Genomic DNA, 20,501 nt, shown 5'->3' with positions numbered 1-20,501 from the left:
TGTTACTTTAAAGGGCAAAAGGCACTGCGCAGCTGTGATTAAGGATTTTTAGATGCAGACAAGGCTATCAAGGATTACCCAGAGGGCGTGCGGCTAAGCCTGGACTCCTGGCCACTCAGGGAGGTTGAAGCAGCGGTGTGAGCCCAGGAGTTGGAGGCCAGCTGGGGCAGTTCAGTGAGACCCCATATTTAAAAAGTCCTGGATTGGGGCTGGGGATGTAACTCAGTTGGTAGAGTGCTTGCCTCCCAAGCATAAGGCCCTGGGTTCAATCCCCAGCACCACAAAAAAAAAATTTTTAAAAATCAAAAGTCCTGGATTATCCAAATGGGCCTTCAATGTAATCACGAAGGTCCTTCTAAGGTGGACATAAGGTCAGGTGAAGAAGCAGAGATGGTGGCAAAAGGGTGCATTGAGTAGGAAAGGGTCACGAGACCAGGAAGAACAGGGAAGAGACCCGGAGAGGGACTGTGCCCAGGTCCTCCTGAAGGAAGCAGCCCTGCTGAGCTGACAACAGACCAGCAAGATTGTGGACTTGTGGCACGGGAATCACAGAATTCATTGGCCCAGCGCGGTGGCGCACACCTGTAATCCCAGAGGCTCGGGAGGCTGAGGCAGGAGGATCGCAAGTTCAGAGCCAGCCTCAACCACTTAGTGAGGCCCCTAAGCAGTTCAGACCCTGCCTCTAAATAAAATATTAAAAAGGGTTGGGGATGGGACTCGGTGGTTAAGCATCGAGTTCAATCCCCGCAAAAACAGAGAAAAAGATGTGACCCGGGCTGGGGTCGTGGCTCGGGGTAGAGCACTTCCGTTCCTAGCAAGGACCAGGCGCGGGGTTCCAGGCCCAACACCGCAAAAATAACTACGTAAGATAAAATAAGAAGAAAGTTGTTTTTGAAAAATGTAGTCATTTGTCTGACAAAGGAGAACCAAAAAATCCTGCAGACTGCAGCAGTTCATGTCGTACGATTGTTTTCCTTTCCCTTTTTGCCGCGCTGGGGCCGGAACCCAGGCGTTGGCACATCTTGGGCCAGTGCTCTCCCGCTGAGCCACGTTCCCAACCCTGGGATCCTCCTCTGATCCCGGCTTGGGATCAGAGAGCGCTTGGCCCGCCGCCTCCGTGGCGCTGCATCAGGAACCGCAGGCAGAGCGCTCAGGGGCCCTGCGCCGGCTCTGCGCGGGGGGACCTTCTAGTCCTACCCAGGGCGCAGCGGGACTCCCGCAGCAGACGCTGCGGCCCTCGGTCACGTCCAGGGGATTTAGTCAGTGTGGATGTGTGTAGGTCCTGGAGCCCGTTCTCGAAGGACAGGAAGCTGGATTGCCATGTGCAAACCGTTGTCACCAAGTCAGCCCAGCGTCGGGGCCGTGTCTTTAACTCTGCTTTGTGGGGTTCTGCCTAGTTTTATGTTCTAATTTTTTCCACTGATCCACACCATCTGTTTTAGTTTATAAAAAGTGCTAGGCATATTCCCCACACCCGAAGGGCCTAATAATCCTGAGAACTCGCGAGCACTTGTTCCAGAAAATCCTAATGCACTCGGGCATGCAAAACTGTCCCTGGGGACCTTCATGAGGCGGCCTCGGTCCCAGACCCCTATGCAGGGGCAGTTGTTCTTTGGCGCCCCCTGCCGGGCTCTTTCCCTTCCTCCCTCAGTCCCCTATTCCCGGGAAAGGTGACCTCAAATTCTCATCTTGAGCTGTTTTCTGGGGACCCAAACCAAGGGCCCCTCATTTGAAGTCATGTGGAACAATCCTGCAGTTGACCCCACGAGCTAGACAGACGTCTGTCTGCCCCAGATCCCAGACTACTTGGGAAAAGCTCGCTGGTGGGCTGGCCAAGGGCTCAGAACAGACACGCCACTCACCCCCAGAAGCATCAGGGTGTGGGAGGCATTTGGGTGGCAAGAAGACCAGGACTTCAGTGAAAACCAACCAGGAACATTTAATAAAAAAATAAGCAAGTTATTCGAAAAACACCCTGGGAGCAGAGTCGCCCCAGGACCATGAAGCACGGCTCCCTGGCTCTGACCCTGGATTTGGCATGAAGGCACAGCAAGCCCATGGGCGTCAGCTAGGAAACAGGCCCGGGACAGCACCCCAGTGCAGCTGCCCCACCAGGCCCCACACACGATCCCATCGAGGCTCGAAGACAGGAACCTGACCGAGCAGGCAGAGACTGCGCCTGAGACAGGCAGGGGGCCAAGAAAACGGACAGGAGTGGTGGGCACAAGGGAGGCCCAGCCCCCATCTGCCCCTTGAGCCCCCTCCAGGGGGGCTCAAAAGTGGCCAGTGGCCACTGGGACCCAGAGGTTACACCTGGTGGGGAAGAGCTACCCTCCCTCCCGGGCAGTGGGGGGAGCCAACCATGCTCCAATCTACCTGGGAGTCCATGAGGCCTGGCACACAGTAGGTGCTCAATAAAGCTTGCTGCGTGAGGAAATGAAGGACAGACACACAGTGAGACCCCAGCCCACCACCCTGCCTGATGCAACCCCAGAAAATGAAGGGACCTATCTCACGCACCTCTGCCCTAGGACTTGGCATCTGGCCTGGCACACAGTGGGTGGCTACAAGTGCCGACTGAACAGATGCCACACTGTGTGGTGTCATTACTGCTTTGTGCACAGCAGGTGCCCGATGTGAGGAGAAGAAACCAATTAGAGGAGCACCATGATTACCTCTGTCCCTTGCACCATGCTAAGTCCCAACACAGCAGGCACTCAATAAATGCCCTCAATAAATTACCTTTGTGTCTCAAGTACCAGGCAAGTGATAGATGCTTAGCATGTGTTTGAATAAATGAACGTGTCTTATTTATCTCAGTATTCCCAGAGCCTAGAATGGTGCCCAACACACAGTAGGCACTCAATAAATACTTGAATGAATTTAAAAAAATGAATACGTATCACTAATACCTGATTCTTATCTGATCAATAAATGCTTGATGATCAATCAATCTCTGATCAGGGAATCATTATGCCTCTTTCATGGCCATAATACAGGAACCTGGCACACAACACGTGCTTAACAAGTGCTGGGCACGTGAACAGATGAAACATTCTTGTTCCCACCCAATTCCCCTGTGCCCAGCCCTGTTCCTGGCATACAGTAGGCACTCCATTAATGCTGCCTGTGACAAAGGACTGCTGAGCAAGAGCTGGCTGGATGCACCCCACACGGACAGCTCTGTGATCTCCAGAGGTCCCAGGTGACCCTTCTGTGCCCCACAAGCATGGAGGAGGCCGCAAGCACTGCTGTGGCTTCCCAGCGGCTGCCCCTCACAGCTCATCTCGGGCGGCGCTGTCCAGGGGGGACTGAAGCACGTCTGAGTTCTTGGCCTCACGGCTCAGTGCCTGCTGCTCCCGCATCTTCTGGGACTTGGCCCGGTCCCAGTCAGTCTTGACGTGCTCGTTGTTCCACACGACCGAGGTCTCCGTGTCACTCACGTAGCCATCGTCCCCAGTGTAGTGCGTGGGGTAGATGAGCAGCGGCTCCACGGAGAAGGCGCGCAGGTTGCGGGGAGAGAAGTGGGCCTTGTACTCAGACCTGGGGGCACATACGGGAGGGTGTGGGTCCAGGGAAGGGGCCAGCAGAGGAGGAGGGGTGCACTGGAGAGGGGCAGAGGAGACCCTCCTAGGGTCCCGAGTCCCAGGCCCGGCCTCCTGGCACGCTGGTGAGACCACAGCCACCCGCCACAACCCTGCTCACACCGGGTGCTTGTCGAACATGACGGGCAGGAACTCGTCCACCGGCAGCATCTTAGCCAGCGGCCTGGCGGCCAGCAGCTTGCGAGCCCCTTGCAGGGAGATCACGTAGGCCAGAGTCCAGTAGGAGTAGTCAGCCTCCACCAGGTTCCTCACGCGGGGCACAGCTTTCTCGGGGTGCTCCACCTGCATCCGCTTCCGGCCCACGTAGCTGGGTGCAGAAGCAGCGCCCTGTCACACGCGTGCCCTCCAGAGGACCTAGTTACCCCCCGGGCTCTGAGAGGGCACAGGCTCAGCGGGTTTGGGGGCACTGAGGAAGCCGCTGTCACGGACGCAGGGAGGACAGGGGTTTCCAAGGGTGCTAGGGAGCTCTGCAGGTTTTAGAGCTGCGGGGAGCAGATCACTGGGGTGTCCTCTGAGGGTGAAGCTGCTCTGGGTTGACAGAGCTGTGGGGCGTGAGCTGGGCGAAGTGTCTCAACACGGGCGCAGTCACTAGTCACACTACCACAGGGCGGGGGCTGAAGGTCCCAGAACCCTGACTAGTACACTGCACACGGGAGGGAAAGAGAGGAGGAGGAAGGGAAGAGGGGCACTGGGAGGAGCCCCGGCCAGCTGGGACATTCCAAATTGCCACCCAAGAGCAGGCTGCAGGCCACACACACTCAAGCTGCACCCCAAGCCCTGACCACGCCTGCCAGGCCTGGCAGACTCGCCAGTCACACCCCCACGCTCTCCAGCCAGCCCACAGGCTCCCAGGTCGAACCCCACCCACCCCAGGGGCCCCGGCCAAGTGTGCGAACCCTGACCAGGCTACAGGCTTCTGGGTCGTTGTCCCAAGGACCTACTGAGACCACACCTGACACTATTCTCAGTCAGGCTGCGGAGAGTCGGTCGGCATCCTGCGCACAACTCTTACCCCTAACCTCGCCTGAGGCCTACAGGCTCTAGGATTCCTGCCGCGCTCTGGCCACGCCCCCAGGCTTGTCCCACCCACACAACCCCAAGCCACGCCCCTGCCTCTAGCCTGACTCTGTCCCCAAGCCCCAGGCCGGGCCTCTATACCCTGGCCGTGTCCAAGGCCCCAGCTGTCGGGGCCCAGGCCCCCACTCACATGAGGTCCCAGTCCAGGCCCTCCCGCTCCACATCCCGCATGAGGTTCATCAGGCGCCGCTTGAAGAAGATCTCAAAGCGCAGGTCATCCTCAAACACAAGTGACCTCTGCAGCCCCCGGTCCACAACCTGAGGGAAGGTGCCAGGCCAGGTGACAGGGAGAACAAAGCCCAGCCTGAGCCTGAAGCTGGCAGCTCTGCTGGAAGACTCTGGGGACCCAGAGAGAAGCAAATGCACACGCATCCCACCCCCAGCATCCAGATCCACTTCCCGCTGTAACCTCTGACCCTCCCGCCGGGGCCTGTCCACCTCAGGGCCTTTGCCTGTGCTGCGCCCTGGACACTGAGCACCCTTCTCCCTGGCAGCCAGAGGCAGGCTCCTCCTCACCCTTCAGGCTTCAGCTCAGCTGTAACCCCTGATCACCCGATGCCACCAGCTGAGGACAATTCACAGCCCTGCAGATGCACATCTCATTTCTTCCTTGCTTGTCATCACTGTCCTGCCTCCCCTGCTCTAAGCCCCTTGGGGGAGGCTCTCCCTCAGCGGCTGCCCCATCTCCCGCACAGGCTAGGTGCACAGCAGGAGCCTAGCAAATACTTGAATGTATGAACTTGAGAATCTTCATGACCGTCCCCTGAGATCACAACGGCCATCTGGGGAAACCTGGAAGCACCTTCCTTGCTCATGAACCTCAGCCCACTAACAGGTAGTGACGGACTTGAACTCAGGTCCCCCTGGCTCCAGAGCTACCTGGACCTGGCAACCTATGCTGTGCCTTCCATGATGAATTTCAGAAAAGCAGGGGGACGTACATGAGTACCCGTCACCTTGAACACCCCGATGTCACCACCACACCCCGCAGCTGACCCCCCAACTGTCCTAGAGCCTGCGGTCCCCAATCTGAATCCCAGCCTGACCTCTGTCCCAGGACAGCCTCCTGGGCCCCTGGTGCCTGGCCTGTGCTGGTTCCTGTCACCATGCCAATACTTCCATTGATATGTACTGAGCACAGCACCCAGGTGGGAGGAGGTGGCTTCACCCGCTGCAGGGACCAGGCTCCCTCCCCTCCCCCACCTGTGTCCACATCTGCACAGCAGAGGGACAGCAGCCGCCACTCAGAAGTATCAGGGCCACACTGACACTGTTAAGGCAAAGTGGTCACCAAGGAGCAGCCCAGCACCCTGCTGCTGCTGGTGGGCAGGCGAGTCCCTCCCCGACCTCTGGCTCTTCCCCACAACCCTAAGGAGACCAGGGCGCCAGGGCCTCGGCCGCCCACCTCCTTCCAGACGCTGTAGTGGCTGAGGAAGCAGCCCAGCTCGCCCTTGGTGAGGGGCCGGCCGTGGTAGGGGTCCCGGTAGCCGGGCAGCATCTGGATGCCCAGCGCCTCCACCTGGCTGGTGTTCATGGCCCTGGACAGGAAGAGCAGGAAGGGGGCGGCAGGGGCGCAGGCGTCAGCAGGATGATGCGCCAGGGCGGGGCGCCATCCGCCAGCGCCCGCGGCTGTGCAGGCTGCCTGCGCCCACCGCGGCCACCGGACAGGTGAGGACACCCGGGCTTCCCGGCCCTCACCTTAGCAAGGGACTCACCGCCCCTCCCGGGCCTAAACAGCCAGGCTCCTGCCCGGCATGGTCCACGCCCCCGCCCTCGCTGGCCAGCTACTCCTCACGCCCCGGGAGACTCACTTGCCGTCCACCGCCTCCACCAGCCGCGTCTCGATCTCCTGCTCCTGCAGCGCCCGCAGCATGCGCGCCCGCCGGTCCTGCCGCCGCTTCAAGTTGATCATGAAGACCTGTGGCCAGAGGCTCGGTGGGACCTTCCGCCAGGCAGGCCCCGCCCCCGCCCAGGGAGAACCCAGCGCACCTCGTCAAAGCCCATCTTGTCAGGTGTCTTGGTGGGTGCCGGAAGGAACCGGGAGTACTCCACAGGGGGATGCTTCACTGAGGGGCAGAGGAACCAGTGGGGTCGCTGGGGTCAGGGGGCCCCTGGCACCCTGCCCACACACCTTCCCCACCCCTTCCAGGCTCCTCCCTGCCCCAGAAACCACCTCTCCCTAGCTGCTGGCACTGCCTCACGCTATCGTGCATCCTACCCCAGGACCTTTGCATGCACTGAAACAACCTCTTCCCTCCTCCCCCAGGCTTATGATGCTCTGGGGACAGGCAAATTTCCAGACCTGCCTAGACTGGGTCAGGCCCCTGGACTTCCACCAGGAAAGTCCCATCTTGCTCTCCTACCTCTCTGGCCCCGTCTGTCCCTGGTGAGCTCCTTGGGAAGGACACAGGGGCTGTCTGCTCACAGTGGGTTCCCACCACCCAACAGGGCTGGGCACACAGCAGGTGCTCAACTAGGACTCAGAGCAGACAAGGAAATAGGACAAACCGTGGGGGGTGGACCTGACCAGGCTGGGCCTCGGCTGTGCTCATCTATAAAATGGGTAATGGATGAAAAGACGCCGTTGGACCACACAGGCTGTGACAGGTTGACTGTCCCCCAGAGTGTGCTGCACTCCACCATCAGGCCCCAGGACGTGACCCGGAATTACAGAGGAGAAGGGAGAGGCGCGGACCTGTGGGGCGCCTGGGGCCTCCTCGCCCTCCCAGGCGTGGCGAGGGCACCGCCGAAGCCCCCCGACTCTGTGCACAACTCAGCACCTTCGAGGCTCGCCTGGGGTCACTCCAGACCATGAGGCTGATTTAGGGTGGGGGTCCTGGGTGACACAGCCTCAGTTCCACCTCTGGGGCCCGGAGCCGGCTCAGCCACAAGGGCGTCCGACAGCCACAACTGAGGCCTGAGCCCAGTGAAAATGCTGGACAGCGAGGCCGAAGCTTCCCTGCTGGGAAAGGCCAGCGCCGTGGGCAGCCACCAGGAGGGCACCCCAGAGGCTGCACGGGTGCCCCTCCCCTTAGCTCATCTGAATCTGTCTATCGCTGTTACAGACTAACAGCTTCCGGTGGGTTCGGGGTCCTTCCAGTGAGTTGTCAAACCTGAGGGTGCTCTTGGGGACCCCGAGCTTGCCGCCATGAGAGGAGGGAGCATGGTTTCAGGGACTGTGCCCTAACTTTGCTGATGCATGTCTGGAACTTTCTCACACATGCAACAGGAAGCTCATGGAAACCCTGGGGAGAATAAGAAATTCGTTCTATGCCTTCAGGAAAAAACTGGCTGAAGGACAGACATGGTGGTCACTGGGCCAACAGGACATGTGACTCAGTCAAGAGCAGGTAGGTTTATGGCTAAATGTCTGTGGAATACTATACAGCGAGGCAAAGCAAGCAGACCACGCTGTACACGACACTGCGGTTCCACTGACCTAAGGCACTGTAGGGGGGCTGGGGATGCGGCTGGGGTAGAGGCTAGGTTCTGCCCAGCCCCGAGAAAGAATGAGGTGGGGGGAGGTTTTTGAGCACATGAAACAATACCACGTGCACAGCACAGTCCAGGTACCCGCACATGGATAGAGAGAAAAGGTGGGGTTTTTCTGGGGTTTTTTTTGGTACCAGAGATTAAACCCAGGGGTGCTTAACCACTGGGCCACATCTCCAAGCCCTTTTAATTATTTTTTTTATTTTGAGACAGGGTCTCACTAAGTTGCTGAGGCTGGCTTTGAACTCGCGATCCTCCTGCCTCAGCCTCCCAAGCTGCTGGGATGACAGGCGTGCGCCACTGCACCTGGCCAAAACTGTGATTTTTACTTGGAGCACAAGGAAGTATTTGCACAAATATCTCAAACTTTCAGGCTGTCCATCCGTCTGCTCTGTGGTCTGTTCTGGTTCTCGAGAATAAGCAAAATACACACATCTCATGTTTTGAGTTTTTAACAGCAACATGAATTGTTTTTATCAGAAATAACAGAAATATCTGGAAACAAACTAGGCACACTGCTGCCAGGGCCACTTCACAAGGCCACTCCCTGTGACTGCAGCCAGGTCAGCGCTGGGCATCTGCATGTGACATAGCCTCAAGTGTCTTGGGTGAACTGGTCCAGTGACTTTGTAAACTCACAAAGACTCCAAAGCTTTCCCAAAAGCAGAGGGCAGGGTGCCGTTCCATCTTTGGCCACCAGGGGGAGCCCCAGACAGAATATTCTAGAACCAGGGAAGGCTGGGGCCACTGAGTAACCAGGGCAGAGGCCCCTCCCAGCCCCTCCTCCTCTGTGCAGTGGGGCCACCTCACAGGCCTGCCAGGACCTGCACATCCAGCATAGGACGAAGCTCCAACACCCTAAAGCCGCTCGCACTCAGTGCTCCTCCTGTTTCAGGCCTAAGAGGAATGGCTGCTAGCTTCATAACTGATGGGCTTGTTTTTTATATATACAGTCGGTCCCCTGTATCCATGGGTTCTGCATCTGTAGATTTGACTGACCACTGATGTAAATTATTCTGGAAAAAATAAATTTTACCTGTTCTAGACATGTACAGACTGTTTTCTTAGTTAATCCCTAAACGAGCCAGAGCAACCATGTACAGATCTGTATCAGGCACTGTGGATCCCCTGGAGGTGACCCAGTGTCGAAGGCAGGAGGACAGAAGGTCTATGCACAGGGCCTTGAGCATGGGCAGAAGCCCTGGAGCCAACGCCCGGTGGCTACAGAGGGACACCTGTGTTCAAAAGACCTGAGTCTACAACTATGGTCAGAACGTTCCGAGTTTCCTTAGGACGCCTGTAATCCCAGTGACTGGGGAGGCTGAGGCAGGAGGATCAAGAGTGCAAAGCCAGCCTCAGCAACTCAGTGAGACCCTGTCTCTAATAAACTGTAAAAAGGACTGGGGATGTGGTTCAGTGGGTAAGCGCCCCTGGGTTCAATCCATGGTACAAAAAAAAATTGTAGAGTTTCCTTTATCAAATGCATTTATTTAAGCAAATGGGGGTGGGCATTCAGGTTAACTGTTAAATAAATAATAGAAGGTTGTGGGTTTGGCAGGAGAATGAGAAAGAAACAGCCTGAAGTGTGTGTTTCCCCAACGCTGAAGTCTGTCAGGGAGAACCTGCTGCCCTCTCTGCTCCCATACGCTCTCTGGCTCCCCACTGCCCTAGGGGGACAGGCCCACCCTATAGCTGGTGCCTGAGGCCTCCAGCTGCCAGTCCTGGCTCCGCACCCCGGCCTCCCTGACATACCTGCCCTCCCAGCCCTTGTCCCCTCTGCACACACTGCTTGCTCTGGCTGCACCTCTCTTTCTGGTCAACTCCTATTCACGCTGCACCTCACTAACACCTCCTCCGGGAAGGCCACCCCCAACACCCTAAGGTCCCTGTCGAGGTGCTTGTTCTGCATTCACAGCATGGATACGAGGTGGCAGAGAAAGGCTTGACTCACCCATGACCTCCAGCTGCACGTGCATGAAGCTCTCGGCCTCGTCCTGGAGGGTGCTGTGCGCCCGCAGCGGCACGGGCAGGAAGCCGTACACGTCCTTATTGCAGACGTACATCTGCACCTCTGCGGCCGAGGAAACACGAGTGAATGCCAAGCGGCGCCTGGAGCGACAGGCAGCGCCGGCCGACTGTGGGCAGCAGCGAGGCCGCCCGGGGTGCGGCAAAACAAGCCAGAGGTTCCCAGCCACTGGCTGCAGCCCTCGGCATGCGCGCTGGGGCCTGCGGCAGAACAGCCTCGGCCTGCGCAGAGCTGAGAGCTCAGGACCACCTGAAACGCCACAGGGCAAAGCAGCAGAAAACTCCGCACTACGGACGGACAAGCAAGCGTGTCGGCAGCGGCCGGATTCCACTAGGCGAAGCCCCAGAGCGCCAGGGAGTCAGGACCAGACCCACCCACGCAGGCCACCGCGCAGGGGCGTGGCGCACTCGTGCGGCAACCTCACCTCCTTGGCACCATCCTCTTACGGATGGCTGAAGTTCTGAGTGCTCAGCTGCTTCCCCCCTGTATTCTTCGGCAGGGCTGGTGGCAGAGCCCAGGCTCCCGCAGGCAGGCAAGCGCCCCCACCAAGCCCACCCCCGGCCAGCGTATCTTTTTTTATAGCTGAAAAACCCAAGGACACGCTTTTCATTTTAATCGGCTAACTCTTCCTGTGGAGGGCCGGTGGTGCATAGCTTCAGCTCGTGAGGCAGACGGCTGTCCCTACAACTTGACACTACCCCAGGGCCGCGCCCGAGCGACGGCTGGCTGTGGGCGCAGAACTCCACTTACGGGCGCCGAGACTCTATTTTGAGACCGGGGCGTGCTGCTGCCCAGGCTGGCCGCAAACTCCTGGGCTCAAGCGATCCTCCTGCCTCGGCCTCCCGAGCAGCCGGGAGCACAGGTGTGCCACCATACCCGGCTTCTGGCGCTAAAATTTTGAATTTCACATCCTGTTCACACGTCATGAAACATGATTCCTCCTCTGATTTTTTTTCCAGTCATTTAAAAATACCAAAATTGTTCTTAGTTTGTACAGGTATAAAAACAGAAGTGTGCCTTTTGGTGTGTGGGCCACAGGGTGTTGACCTGCAGTTTAGCACAAGTGACAAATAGGCAAATGGTCGCTCTTTTTCTTTAAAAAGTTTCCACTACTGGGCGCGGTGGCACACGCCTGTAATCTCAGCAACCTGGGACGCTGAGACAGGAGGATCACCAGCTCAAAGCCAGTCTCAGCAACTCAGCGAGGCCCTGTCTCAAAATAAAAAAATTTAAAAAGGGCTGGGATTGTGGTTCCGTGGCAAACTGCCCCTGAGTTAAAGCCTCAGTACCAAGAAAAAAACATGTTTTTTCCAAAATTACAATCCCCCATCCAGGTGTCACTTCCTGCAGTTTCAAGGTTTCAATTGCACTCTAAAACTATAACTTGAGAAATTCTGGAAGAAGATAATTCATGAGTTTTGAATAACTTTTACTCCAGCACGTGTGGCTGGCTCTTTGGCTGCTGGCCGCTGTTGATCTGTTGCTACTCCTGGTTCACGGATTGAGCTTCCCCATGGCTCTGTATGAACAGGGGAAACAGCGCACGCAGTCCGGGACTCTGCAGTCTGAGGCCCGCGCGGAGGGTCCTGTATCTCCCCACAGATAACGGGGACTACATATGCTTAAGGAGAAAATAGAGAAGGCAGAAATGCATCAATAAACAGGTCTCAGATCTGGGGCGTCTACTCAGGAGCCTGAGGCAGGAGGCCCCGAGTTTGAGGCCAGCTGGCAACTCAGTGAGACCCTGTCTCAAAAAAGAGCTGGGGAGGAAGTGAGGGGAGTCAGGGCTGGGGACTGGGTCCTAGAGAGTTAACCGACCACCTGGATGCAGCCACACCTGAAGCCAGTCCAGCACCCCGCGGGTTTAGCTCTTTGAACGATCTGTGTGCTGTTCCGACTTGCTCAGCATGTAACCCAAAGCGCAGCCAGGCACGGCAGTCACAGCGCAGGCACGGCAGTCACAGCGCCCTCCCTCTCGTACTCACCCGCCTGCTTACAGGAGAAGGCGAAGACGATGATGTCGTCGAAGGCCCAGGTGTAGTCGGGGTGGGGGGGGTAGAAGGCCAGGTTCCGGGACGCGGCCTTCCGCAGGTCGATCAGGAAGGTGGAGTGCACCATGGGGACCGCGAAGCAGCCCCTGCGGTCGCGCTTGCGGATGGGGATGTAGGCGGGCGTGCGTTTGTAGTAGCCCTGTGTGGAGCGCAGAGATCTGCGTGGGTCCCCCAGGCGGAGGCGGAGGAACCCGGGCAGCAGACGCTTTGACTTAGGGCCAATGAGACCAGAGGCGTGAGTTCCGGAAGTAGGGGGACTCTCTTAGAAATGTTTTAAATCTTCTGGAACAATCTGGAGCTGGCGTCTCTTCCCGTGCCCTTCCTAGACTAGAACTGTTCCCATACAACATTTGGACTTCCATAATATCAAAAAAATTAAACCACTGAGGTGCACGTGGAGGCCCAGGGTTCCACCCCGGCACCCCAGGGTAGTGGTGGTGGTGGTGAGACAGGACAGATTAGTGTCCTGGCTCCAGTCACGCAGCTCCTTCCCCGCTCCCCAACCCACCCAAACTTCTACTCCCCTTGGCTTCACTTAGGACCCTACCCTGGAGCCTGGGGGTGGGACTTGTGACTAGGCTTGGTCAATCACAGTTTTGTATTTTCCTGGCTTCAATAACTGGTTCAGGACTGTACCCTGGCTGGGTACTGCTAGGATCATGCCAGAGCAGCCTGAGAACTAAACCAAAGAATGGTGGAGGAAAAAAAAAAAGTTGTTTGAATAGCTGGATAAAGCCATGCCTGAATTCCATCCTGGCACCACTACTTTCTAGCTCTGGGCTTTAAGGCAAGTCTCTTCCTCTGCTTTTGTTTCCACCTCAGTAATGGTAAGGAAGTCACTGAAGACACTCTCTCAATGGGTTGTTTAGGGTTAGCGTGATGGCATTTGTGCAAGGTTGTGTGAAGACAAGTTAGACTCCAGCTAGGGCCGGCACTTGCTCACCTGCCTCCACCCCAGGCCCACCCTACCTGGGAAGTCATTCCACACCAGAAGTTGGAGTATGCGGCCCGGGAATCCAGCATCGGGGCCACTACTGTCTTGTTCTCGGCGATGAGCAGGCTCAGGGTGTCGGGGTTGATGAGCAGGTTGTCTGCATCCACAAACTGCAAAACATCCACCGGCCGTCAGCATGGCGCGTGGGGGTCCTGCGTCAGTCACAGCCTGAACCACCTGGAAAATCAGAGCCTGGGGGCCTGACCAAGGCCCTGGTCTTCAACTGGCAGCTCGCCCTCAAGAAGAAGCTGGATGTGGTGTGAGGGTGTCTGCGAGTTCCCCGGAGGCTGGGTCCCTGGCTGGTAATGGTGGGAGGGGTGAGGCCATTAAGGGGCGGGGTCTAGTAGAAGGTGGCTGGGTCCTGGGCCACCTGGAAGGGATTACGTGGTTCCCCCTCGCAGGACCCCAGTTCACTCCCCAAGAGGAAGTGTTACACAGAGGGTGGGCCGGCCGCACGGTCCCACCTGGTGCACTCAGCTCCAATCCAGCTAAACGGGCTCCTTTCCCTGTCCTGATTCCAGCATCAAGGATTGTCACAGTGACACAGAACGGCCTCGGACCCCAAAGACTGGGTCACCAACACCTTCACGAGGGCCACCCAAGGATGTTCATGGCACATCAATCACCCCACAAACTGTGAGCGGCCCGAACCAGCAGCAGTTTGAACATGTGTGCCCCCCACCTCGCCCCGGTGGGAGCCTCCACAGTGCTGCCGAGCTGACTGCGGGCCCGGGGAGCTCCTGATGCCACACTGCTGTGCCTGCCCTCGTCATACGAGTGTAAATTTGGGGAAAACTTTCGCTGTGCTGTCAACGTTGGAGAAAGCACTGCGGCTTACTGGGTGGGGTTGACCGTGCGCGGAAGTGGACAGCCAGACAGGTGGAGAGAAGCTGTGCTTGACTTTACCCACTGGGCAGGGGTGCCATTCTGTATTAAATACGGAAGGTCTTATCTAGGTGGGTTTGATTACAGAAGCTAATATTTTCTAAATAACAACAACAACAAAATCCAGGCGCAGAAGTGGCGCACACCTGTAATCCCAGTGACTCGGGAGGCTGAGGCAGGAGGATCGAGAGTTCAAAGCCAACCTCAGCAGATTAGTGAGGCCCTAAGCAACTCAGTGAGACCCTGTCTCTAAATAAAATACAAAATAGGGCTGGGGATGCGGGTCAGTAGCTGAGTGCCCCTGAGTTCAATCCCTGATATCTCACCCTCTCAAAAAAAAAAAAAAAAAAAAAGGTGGGGGGGGAGAAAGAAAGAAAAAGAAAAGAAAACCACAGCACAGGAAAGGAAGCAGCCAGGGCATTCCCATCTCCCATCTACCAGACGTAAAAACGCACAGGCCGGGATGTGCCCAGAACTATAGGCTGGCATCTTTAACCCGAAAATCTGGAATCCAAAATGCAAGCTTTGTGAACACTAACACGAAGCTGCAAGTGGAAAATTCTATAGCGGGAGCCTTGGTTCATGCCCAAAGTATTAAAACGTATCATACACAATTACCTCCAGGCTGTGGAGATAAGGTGCATGTGCGACAAACGAGTTCTGACTTAGGCGCCATTCCCACGCTGTCTGGTTAAACGTAGGCGAATATTCCAAAATTGGAAAAAATCAAAACCCCCAACACTTCCAGTCCCAGCTCTTTAGATACCGGACCCAGGCTCAAGTGGGAGGCCTGGCTAGTCTCTGAGGCACCCGGCCCACAGATGCACTTCGTTACCCATGCAGTATTTTTAGATCGTGCGGATCAACTGTCATAAACAAACCACGGTTCAGCCTTCCAGGGCAACAGGAGCGGCGCTCCCCGGCAGCCCTCGGCTGGGAGGCGGCAGTGCCGTGGCCGGAGCCCGAGGTCACGCACGCTCCCCGCCCAGCCCCTGTGGACATCTGAAGCCATGACCTTTGTGCATACATTCAGTCCAAACAGCCAGAAGAGTTTGGCGGGTCCCCAGAAAGTTAAACGGTTGCCACGAGATCCGCAGGGCTGCTTCTGGCAGAAGCTGGGAGAGCGAGCGCGGTACGCGCATGCTCAGAGCAGCGCAGCTCCCAAGGGCCAAAAGGTAGGAACCACCGAATGCCTGTCACCGGATGGTCGGATGAACACCACGTGGTCCAGTCACACAGTGGGGTCACTCAGCTGTAACCCCAAGAACAAGGCGCTGACCCGGGTGTGGTGGCGCCCACTAGTAACCCCAGCGACTCCGGAGGCTGAGGCAGGAGGATCGCCAGTTCAAAGCCAGCCTCAGCAGATTAGCGAGGCCCTAAGCAACTCAGTGAGACCCTGTCTCTAAATAAAATAGGAAAAAGGGCTGGGGATGTGGCTCAGTGATTGAGTGCCCCTAGGTTCAATCTCTGGTACCAAAAAAAAGAAGAGAGACCAAGTGACAGAGCCACACACATAGGGCCAAGGTGTGCAGTTCCACTGACATGAAATGTCCAGAACAGGTGAGCCCGTACCATAGCGCTGCCAGGGGCTAGGGTGGGGCATGGGGACCACTGCCGGGTTCCTTCTGGGTGATGTGAATGTTCTGGAACAGACAGGCTGTGTAACATAATGAATGCACTAACTGCCACTGAATTGCGCTGGTGGACCTTGTTAATTCTATGTTATGTAAATTGCATCTCAATTAAAACAAACAGCTGCAAAGTGGATCTCTCTGGAAGGCAACATCAAGGCTTGGCATTTTTTTCCTTTTTTTTTTTTTTTTTTTTTTTTCTTACGCTTCTTAATCTTTTCCCCTGCAAATAATATCCATAGATTTTAAGAAAAAGGAAAGGAGGGGGAGCCCTTTTAATAATAATGTCTAAACAGCAGACAAATGAGTTCACCGGTATGGTTCTCCAAAGTCCCCAGTTACAAAAGTCTAACTTGTGAAAAGCTGCTTTCAGTTCCCCGTCTTGAGTTCCGCCCAGGTTGTGAGGGGAAGTGGTGAAAACCCGCCGGTCTCAAACCACCAGAGCCAAAGCCAGCGGCCAGGACAAGGCGGCTCTGTGCCGGAAGGTTCTGGGGGGTGCCAGAGCCACCTCTGTGCCTGAGGCGAGTTCCGAGACCCCTCCAGGCACATTGTCGCCTCCTTACTCCGCAGGCTCCTATGTGAAAGGTGTGAGGAGGCAGAGACAGAACCGTGCGACTGGCTGGGGGCCTGGTCCACCCTGGACCTCCCCCGACAGCTCTGTCCTCCCCGCGGCTCAGGTCAGGGCCTGCTCGGCCTCCAGCATAGGCCTCCTTCCTGTTGCCCAGCAGCCACCGGGAGAATCACAAATCAGAACAGCCCCTGCCCACAGCCCGCCTCCCCAGCCCCCGCCCAGTGACGCGAGCGCCACCTCTGGCGGCCGGAGGTCGCGCCATCACTTCAGCAGCACTGCCGTGCTCCGTGCTCCTTCCTCCGATGTCCCCAGTGTGCCCCCGCTCATCCTCTCACCGTGGACTCCGTCCCCAGGCCCCTGGGAGGGCTCCCTTGCTCCTCCCTCCAGGACACCCACTCACCCTGCTCACTCATCACGTGCCCTGGTTCTGTCACCTGTTGTGGGTGAATGGTGGCCTTCAAAAGACACACCCAAGTCCTAACCCCGGGTACCTGTGCACGTGACCGTATCTGGCCACGGGGCCTTTTGCAGATACGATTAAGACGTAAGTTAATCTGAGGTCATTCAGTCCAAGGCCTGGGCCTCACGCAAAAAAGAGACAGGGACCACTGCGGGATCCCAGCAGCCCCTGCACCGTTGGCCGGCAACCCCGCACTCCCGCTCTGTGGCGAGCCCACCCAGCCGTCGGCACACTCCTGTCTGTCCAGGGAGGGACCAGGCACCGCCACACCCAGGACATGGCCGAAGGAGCTCACAGAGGTCCGTGACCGTGGACACGCACCCTGATGTTACTATGCTCAAGATGCGCCCGTCCCTAGGCCGCAACTGCCCGCCAGGGAGGGGGAGGAGGGAGTCCGACGCACTCAGCAGCCCGCAGGCCCCCCGAGTGCCCCCAGCACCTGACCTCGACCCCGTGCGTCTTGGATGTGGCCCAAAGGATGTCATCGTGGGGTGTGCACAGAGCTGGGCCTCACTCGGGTCGGAGTGACAAGGGCAGACAGCCCAGGGGTCCGACCACAGGAGACGCAAAGCTCGCTCTTCCCGGGTGGGGGGCGCGGGCAGTGGGAACTGGGCCCAGGGCTACCGCCTTGAGCCGCACAGCAGCCTCTGCGCTGCTTCAGATGGCGTCTTGCTAAGCTGCACAGGCTGCCCTGAGCTTGCCTCTTGTGCCTGAGGAAGGGCTGCTCTCAGGGAGGGAGGCCTGGGCTAAGGACCAGCTCCTCCGCTCTCCAGCTGCATCGCGCAGGAACCTCGAGTCCCCTGCAACCTCAGTCTGCCCCTCTGCAAAATGGGGTTAGAGATGGCCCCCGCATCCTGCTGCTCTGCCTGTGCGCCGTCCCAGCCTCCCTCCCGTCCACAGCCAGCTGGCTGAGAAACTCACCAGGATGTAATCGGCCCACATGTCCCGAGCCGATTTCAGGGCGGCTTGGCGCAACTTCATGATGTGTTCATAGCGAGAATCAGACCAGTGTTTGGGTCCCTCCTCATCTGGGTAGGACCTGGGGAGAGACAGCTGTGATGTGGGAAGAGTGGGGCACTGTCGGCCCAGAGAGGGCTTCAGTCACCCTGGGGATGATCAGAGGAGGCTTCCTGGAGGAGGAGGCATGCGAGCTGATCTGAAGACTGGAGAGAAGAACGGAAGCAGGGCACCTGCAGGGCCCCAGGGGAGAAGCTGGAGGCCAATGGGTTAAGGAAAAACAGCTCAGAGCAGCTGCAAAGGACCTCCAATGCCAAACAAGGACATCACTAAGGAGGACGGGGAGCCACTGGGAAAAGACAAGGACACAGAGCAGAAAACACCTGGAGACACCCTCCCCACCTGATCACGGGAGCGGCCGTGGTAGGGGCATCAGGAGTCCCAGCCGCTCAGGACGCCGAGGCGGGAGATCACCTGAGCCCAGCAGTCTGGGGGCAACCTGGGCAACACAGGGAGATCCCATCTGGCAAAAAGCAAGAAATCCTGAAGAGAGGGAAGGAACCAGGATCCACACGCGGGACTCCGGGAAGCTACACAGAGGGCTCCTGGGTTCACACTGCCACCGGGAACAAAGCAGTGGGCGTCACCAGAAGGACAAAGGAGTAAAGAATTCCAGGTGGGGGACTGAGTTGGGGCAAAGGTCTGGCAGGAGGATTATGGCTTATCTGTGATGCTGAGGATCAGGCTGGAAAGTCACAGGCAGAGAGCCTGTGCGTTCTCTTTCATGGCAATAGGGAGCCATGGAAGGTGTGTGAGCAGAGGTGCAGCCAGTCAGACCTGGTGGCTCAGGCAGGCTCTAACACTTACGTGGGTTCCTCCGACGGCCGCCACTCCACAGAATGGTACAAACTCTTCACAGCCACCAGCCACTCCCGCAGCACAGCTGAGGTGTTGTCTGCATTGTGGTCCGTGGCCACCCTGTGAGCACAAGGGGACAGTCAGCACAGTTGGGGAGAACAAGACAGGACCAGGAAACACAAGGCTACCAGGGCTCCCTTTCCTGGCTTGGTCTCCCACCAGCCATGGGGCCCTGGACAAGACACTCCCTCTCCATGTCCCGGTTTCCTCATGTGTGAAAAAGGAGTGGCAACAGGACCCAGTTCACTGGGATGCATTAAACAAGCTAATTTTGAAAAACCACATTAGTGACTGCTGGTTTCACTACTGAGTTCCTAGGGTTTTTTTTTTGTTTGTTTGTTTGGTTTTTTTTGGTACCGGGAATTGAACTCAGGGGCACTAGACCACTGAGCCACATCCCCAGCCCTATTTTGTATTTTATTTAGAGACAGGGTCTCACTGAGTTGCTTAGTCCCTTGCCATTGCTGATGCTGGCTTTGAACTTGAGATCCTCCTGCCTCAGCCTCCCCAGCCGCTGGGATTATAGGGGTGCACCACCGGCCGGGCACTCCTAGGATCTTATAACCAAGTTCCCCATCAAATATGTGCGACTTCATAAAAAAATCTACATATTTCACAAATCCACACCGGCCTGCCTGCCTTCTCTCCTGTGAGCCCCACACAGTAGTGGGCTGTGATCGCACATCGTTCAACTGGGGAATCTGGCGGAGAGAGACTCAGAGGAGTCGAGTTTGGTCATGGAGCAGAGTTCATTCTCATAAATTTGGTGAACATGCAGAGTACCAGTAATGACAACAAGAAAAACAGCCACCACAGCGCTGGTTACTGAACGCCAAGCCTGGCACAATGAATGGCCCCACGCCGTTGGCTGGAATCTTCACAGGCAAACCCAAAAGGCTCATGAATCCACACGCCCACTATCCAGTTGAGGAAACCGAGGCAGGAGAATTCGGTGTCAGGCGTCTTCGCGGCCCTGGCCTTCCGCTTCCATGAAGGACCCACTTCCCCTGTCCTCTGGTCTGTCCTCACCCACGCAGGCCAGAGGGCAGGGCTGTGGCTGAGCCTGGGGCGGGGTAAGTTCCAGACCCAACGGCACAAGAGCGGGAAAGCCGTTCCCTCAGACGTGGACCCCGGCAAAGCCCGGTGGGGACCCAGGACTTGGGGGGCTGCGGGGCTCCGGAAGCAGGTGGCGGCAGCCCGGCGGGGCAGCGCGGGGCCTGGGATCTGCTCGGGCGCGAGTCCCGCGCGCCCCAAGGGGCGGAGGACGGCCTGCGGGTTGTCAGGGGGCGGCGGCAGCGTGGACCTGTCCCCACGGGGACGGCGGGGCGGGCTCACCACAGCGCCGTGCGCTCCCGCGGGTGCCGCAGCCGCTCGAGGGCGCCCAGCGTGGCGGGCAGAGCGTGGGCCGCGTTCCGCGCCACCAGCGCGATGAGCACGCGCGGCGCCTGCAGCGGCGACTCCGGGCTCCAGCGCTCCTCCGGGAAGTAGGCGGCGGCACCTGGAGGGCCCCCCGGAGGCGGCGGCGCCAGCAGCAGAAGCAGCAGCGGCAGCGGCAGCGGCGGCGGCCGCAGGCCCGGGAGCGGCTGCCCGCGCCGCCGGCACGCGCGTGGGGCCGCCGCCATCGCGCCACGCGTCGCCTTTAAGCCGCTTTTCTGCCGGCGGACGCGGGCCGCGCCTTAAAGGGGTCATCGGTCATCCAGGCCCCGCCTCTGACGCGCGATTTAAAGGGGAGGAGCACGCTTGGCGTCAAGTTAGCCGACACTAAGGCTTGTCTCCCAGGCCCCGCCTCTGAACAAGCTTAAAACCCCAAAGCGCCGCTGACCCGCCGACAACA

General features: G+C 57.8%; 1 protein-coding gene and 1 non-coding gene across 2 annotated transcripts; one reads left to right on the top strand and one right to left on the bottom strand.

The window, feature by feature from the left end:
* Positions 1-210: 210 nt before the first annotated feature.
* Positions 211-284, top strand: Trnag-ccc (transfer RNA glycine (anticodon CCC)). The gene has a single exon. It is a non-coding gene; the product is annotated as a tRNA-Gly (tRNA).
* Positions 285-1,914: 1,630 nt separating this feature from the next.
* Colgalt1 (collagen beta(1-O)galactosyltransferase 1) lies at positions 1,915-20,358 on the bottom strand. The gene is made up of 12 exons (XM_047532079.1): positions 20,003-20,358; positions 18,617-18,727; positions 17,714-17,831; positions 13,221-13,355; positions 12,186-12,390; positions 10,126-10,245; positions 6,672-6,748; positions 6,494-6,600; positions 6,088-6,220; positions 4,813-4,940; positions 3,706-3,912; positions 1,915-3,543 (listed from the first exon to the last, which is right to left on the bottom strand). Exons 1-12 carry the CDS (start codon positions 20,287-20,289, stop codon positions 3,276-3,278), a joined length of 1,896 nt encoding a protein of 631 aa, XP_047388035.1. The 5' UTR covers positions 20,290-20,358; the 3' UTR covers positions 1,915-3,275.
* Between the last annotated feature and the right edge of the window lie 143 nt (positions 20,359-20,501).

The sequence above is a fragment of the Sciurus carolinensis genome, chromosome 17 (genome assembly GCF_902686445.1).
Source record: "Sciurus carolinensis chromosome 17, mSciCar1.2, whole genome shotgun sequence".
NCBI lineage: Eukaryota > Metazoa > Chordata > Mammalia > Rodentia > Sciuridae > Sciurus > Sciurus carolinensis.
The sequence above is the reverse complement of the archived record's forward strand: the minus strand, read 5'-3'. Positions and strand labels throughout refer to the sequence as shown.

What these genes read in the sequence shown, in the direction of transcription:
- Colgalt1 (XM_047532079.1), bottom strand. Translation starts at nt 20,289, where the DNA reads ATGGCGGCGGCCCCACGCGCGTGCCGGCGGCGCGGGCAGCCGCTCCCG. An exon ending in ACAAGATGGGCTTTGACGAG is followed by an intron (nt 6,601 to 6,671) that starts GTGCGCTGGGTT and finishes CTCTGGCCACAG; the next exon opens with GTCTTCATGATCAACTTGAA. An exon ending in ATGTTCGACAAGCACCCGGT is followed by an intron (nt 3,544 to 3,705) that starts GTGAGCAGGGTT and finishes ATGTGCCCCCAG; the next exon opens with GTCTGAGTACAAGGCCCACT.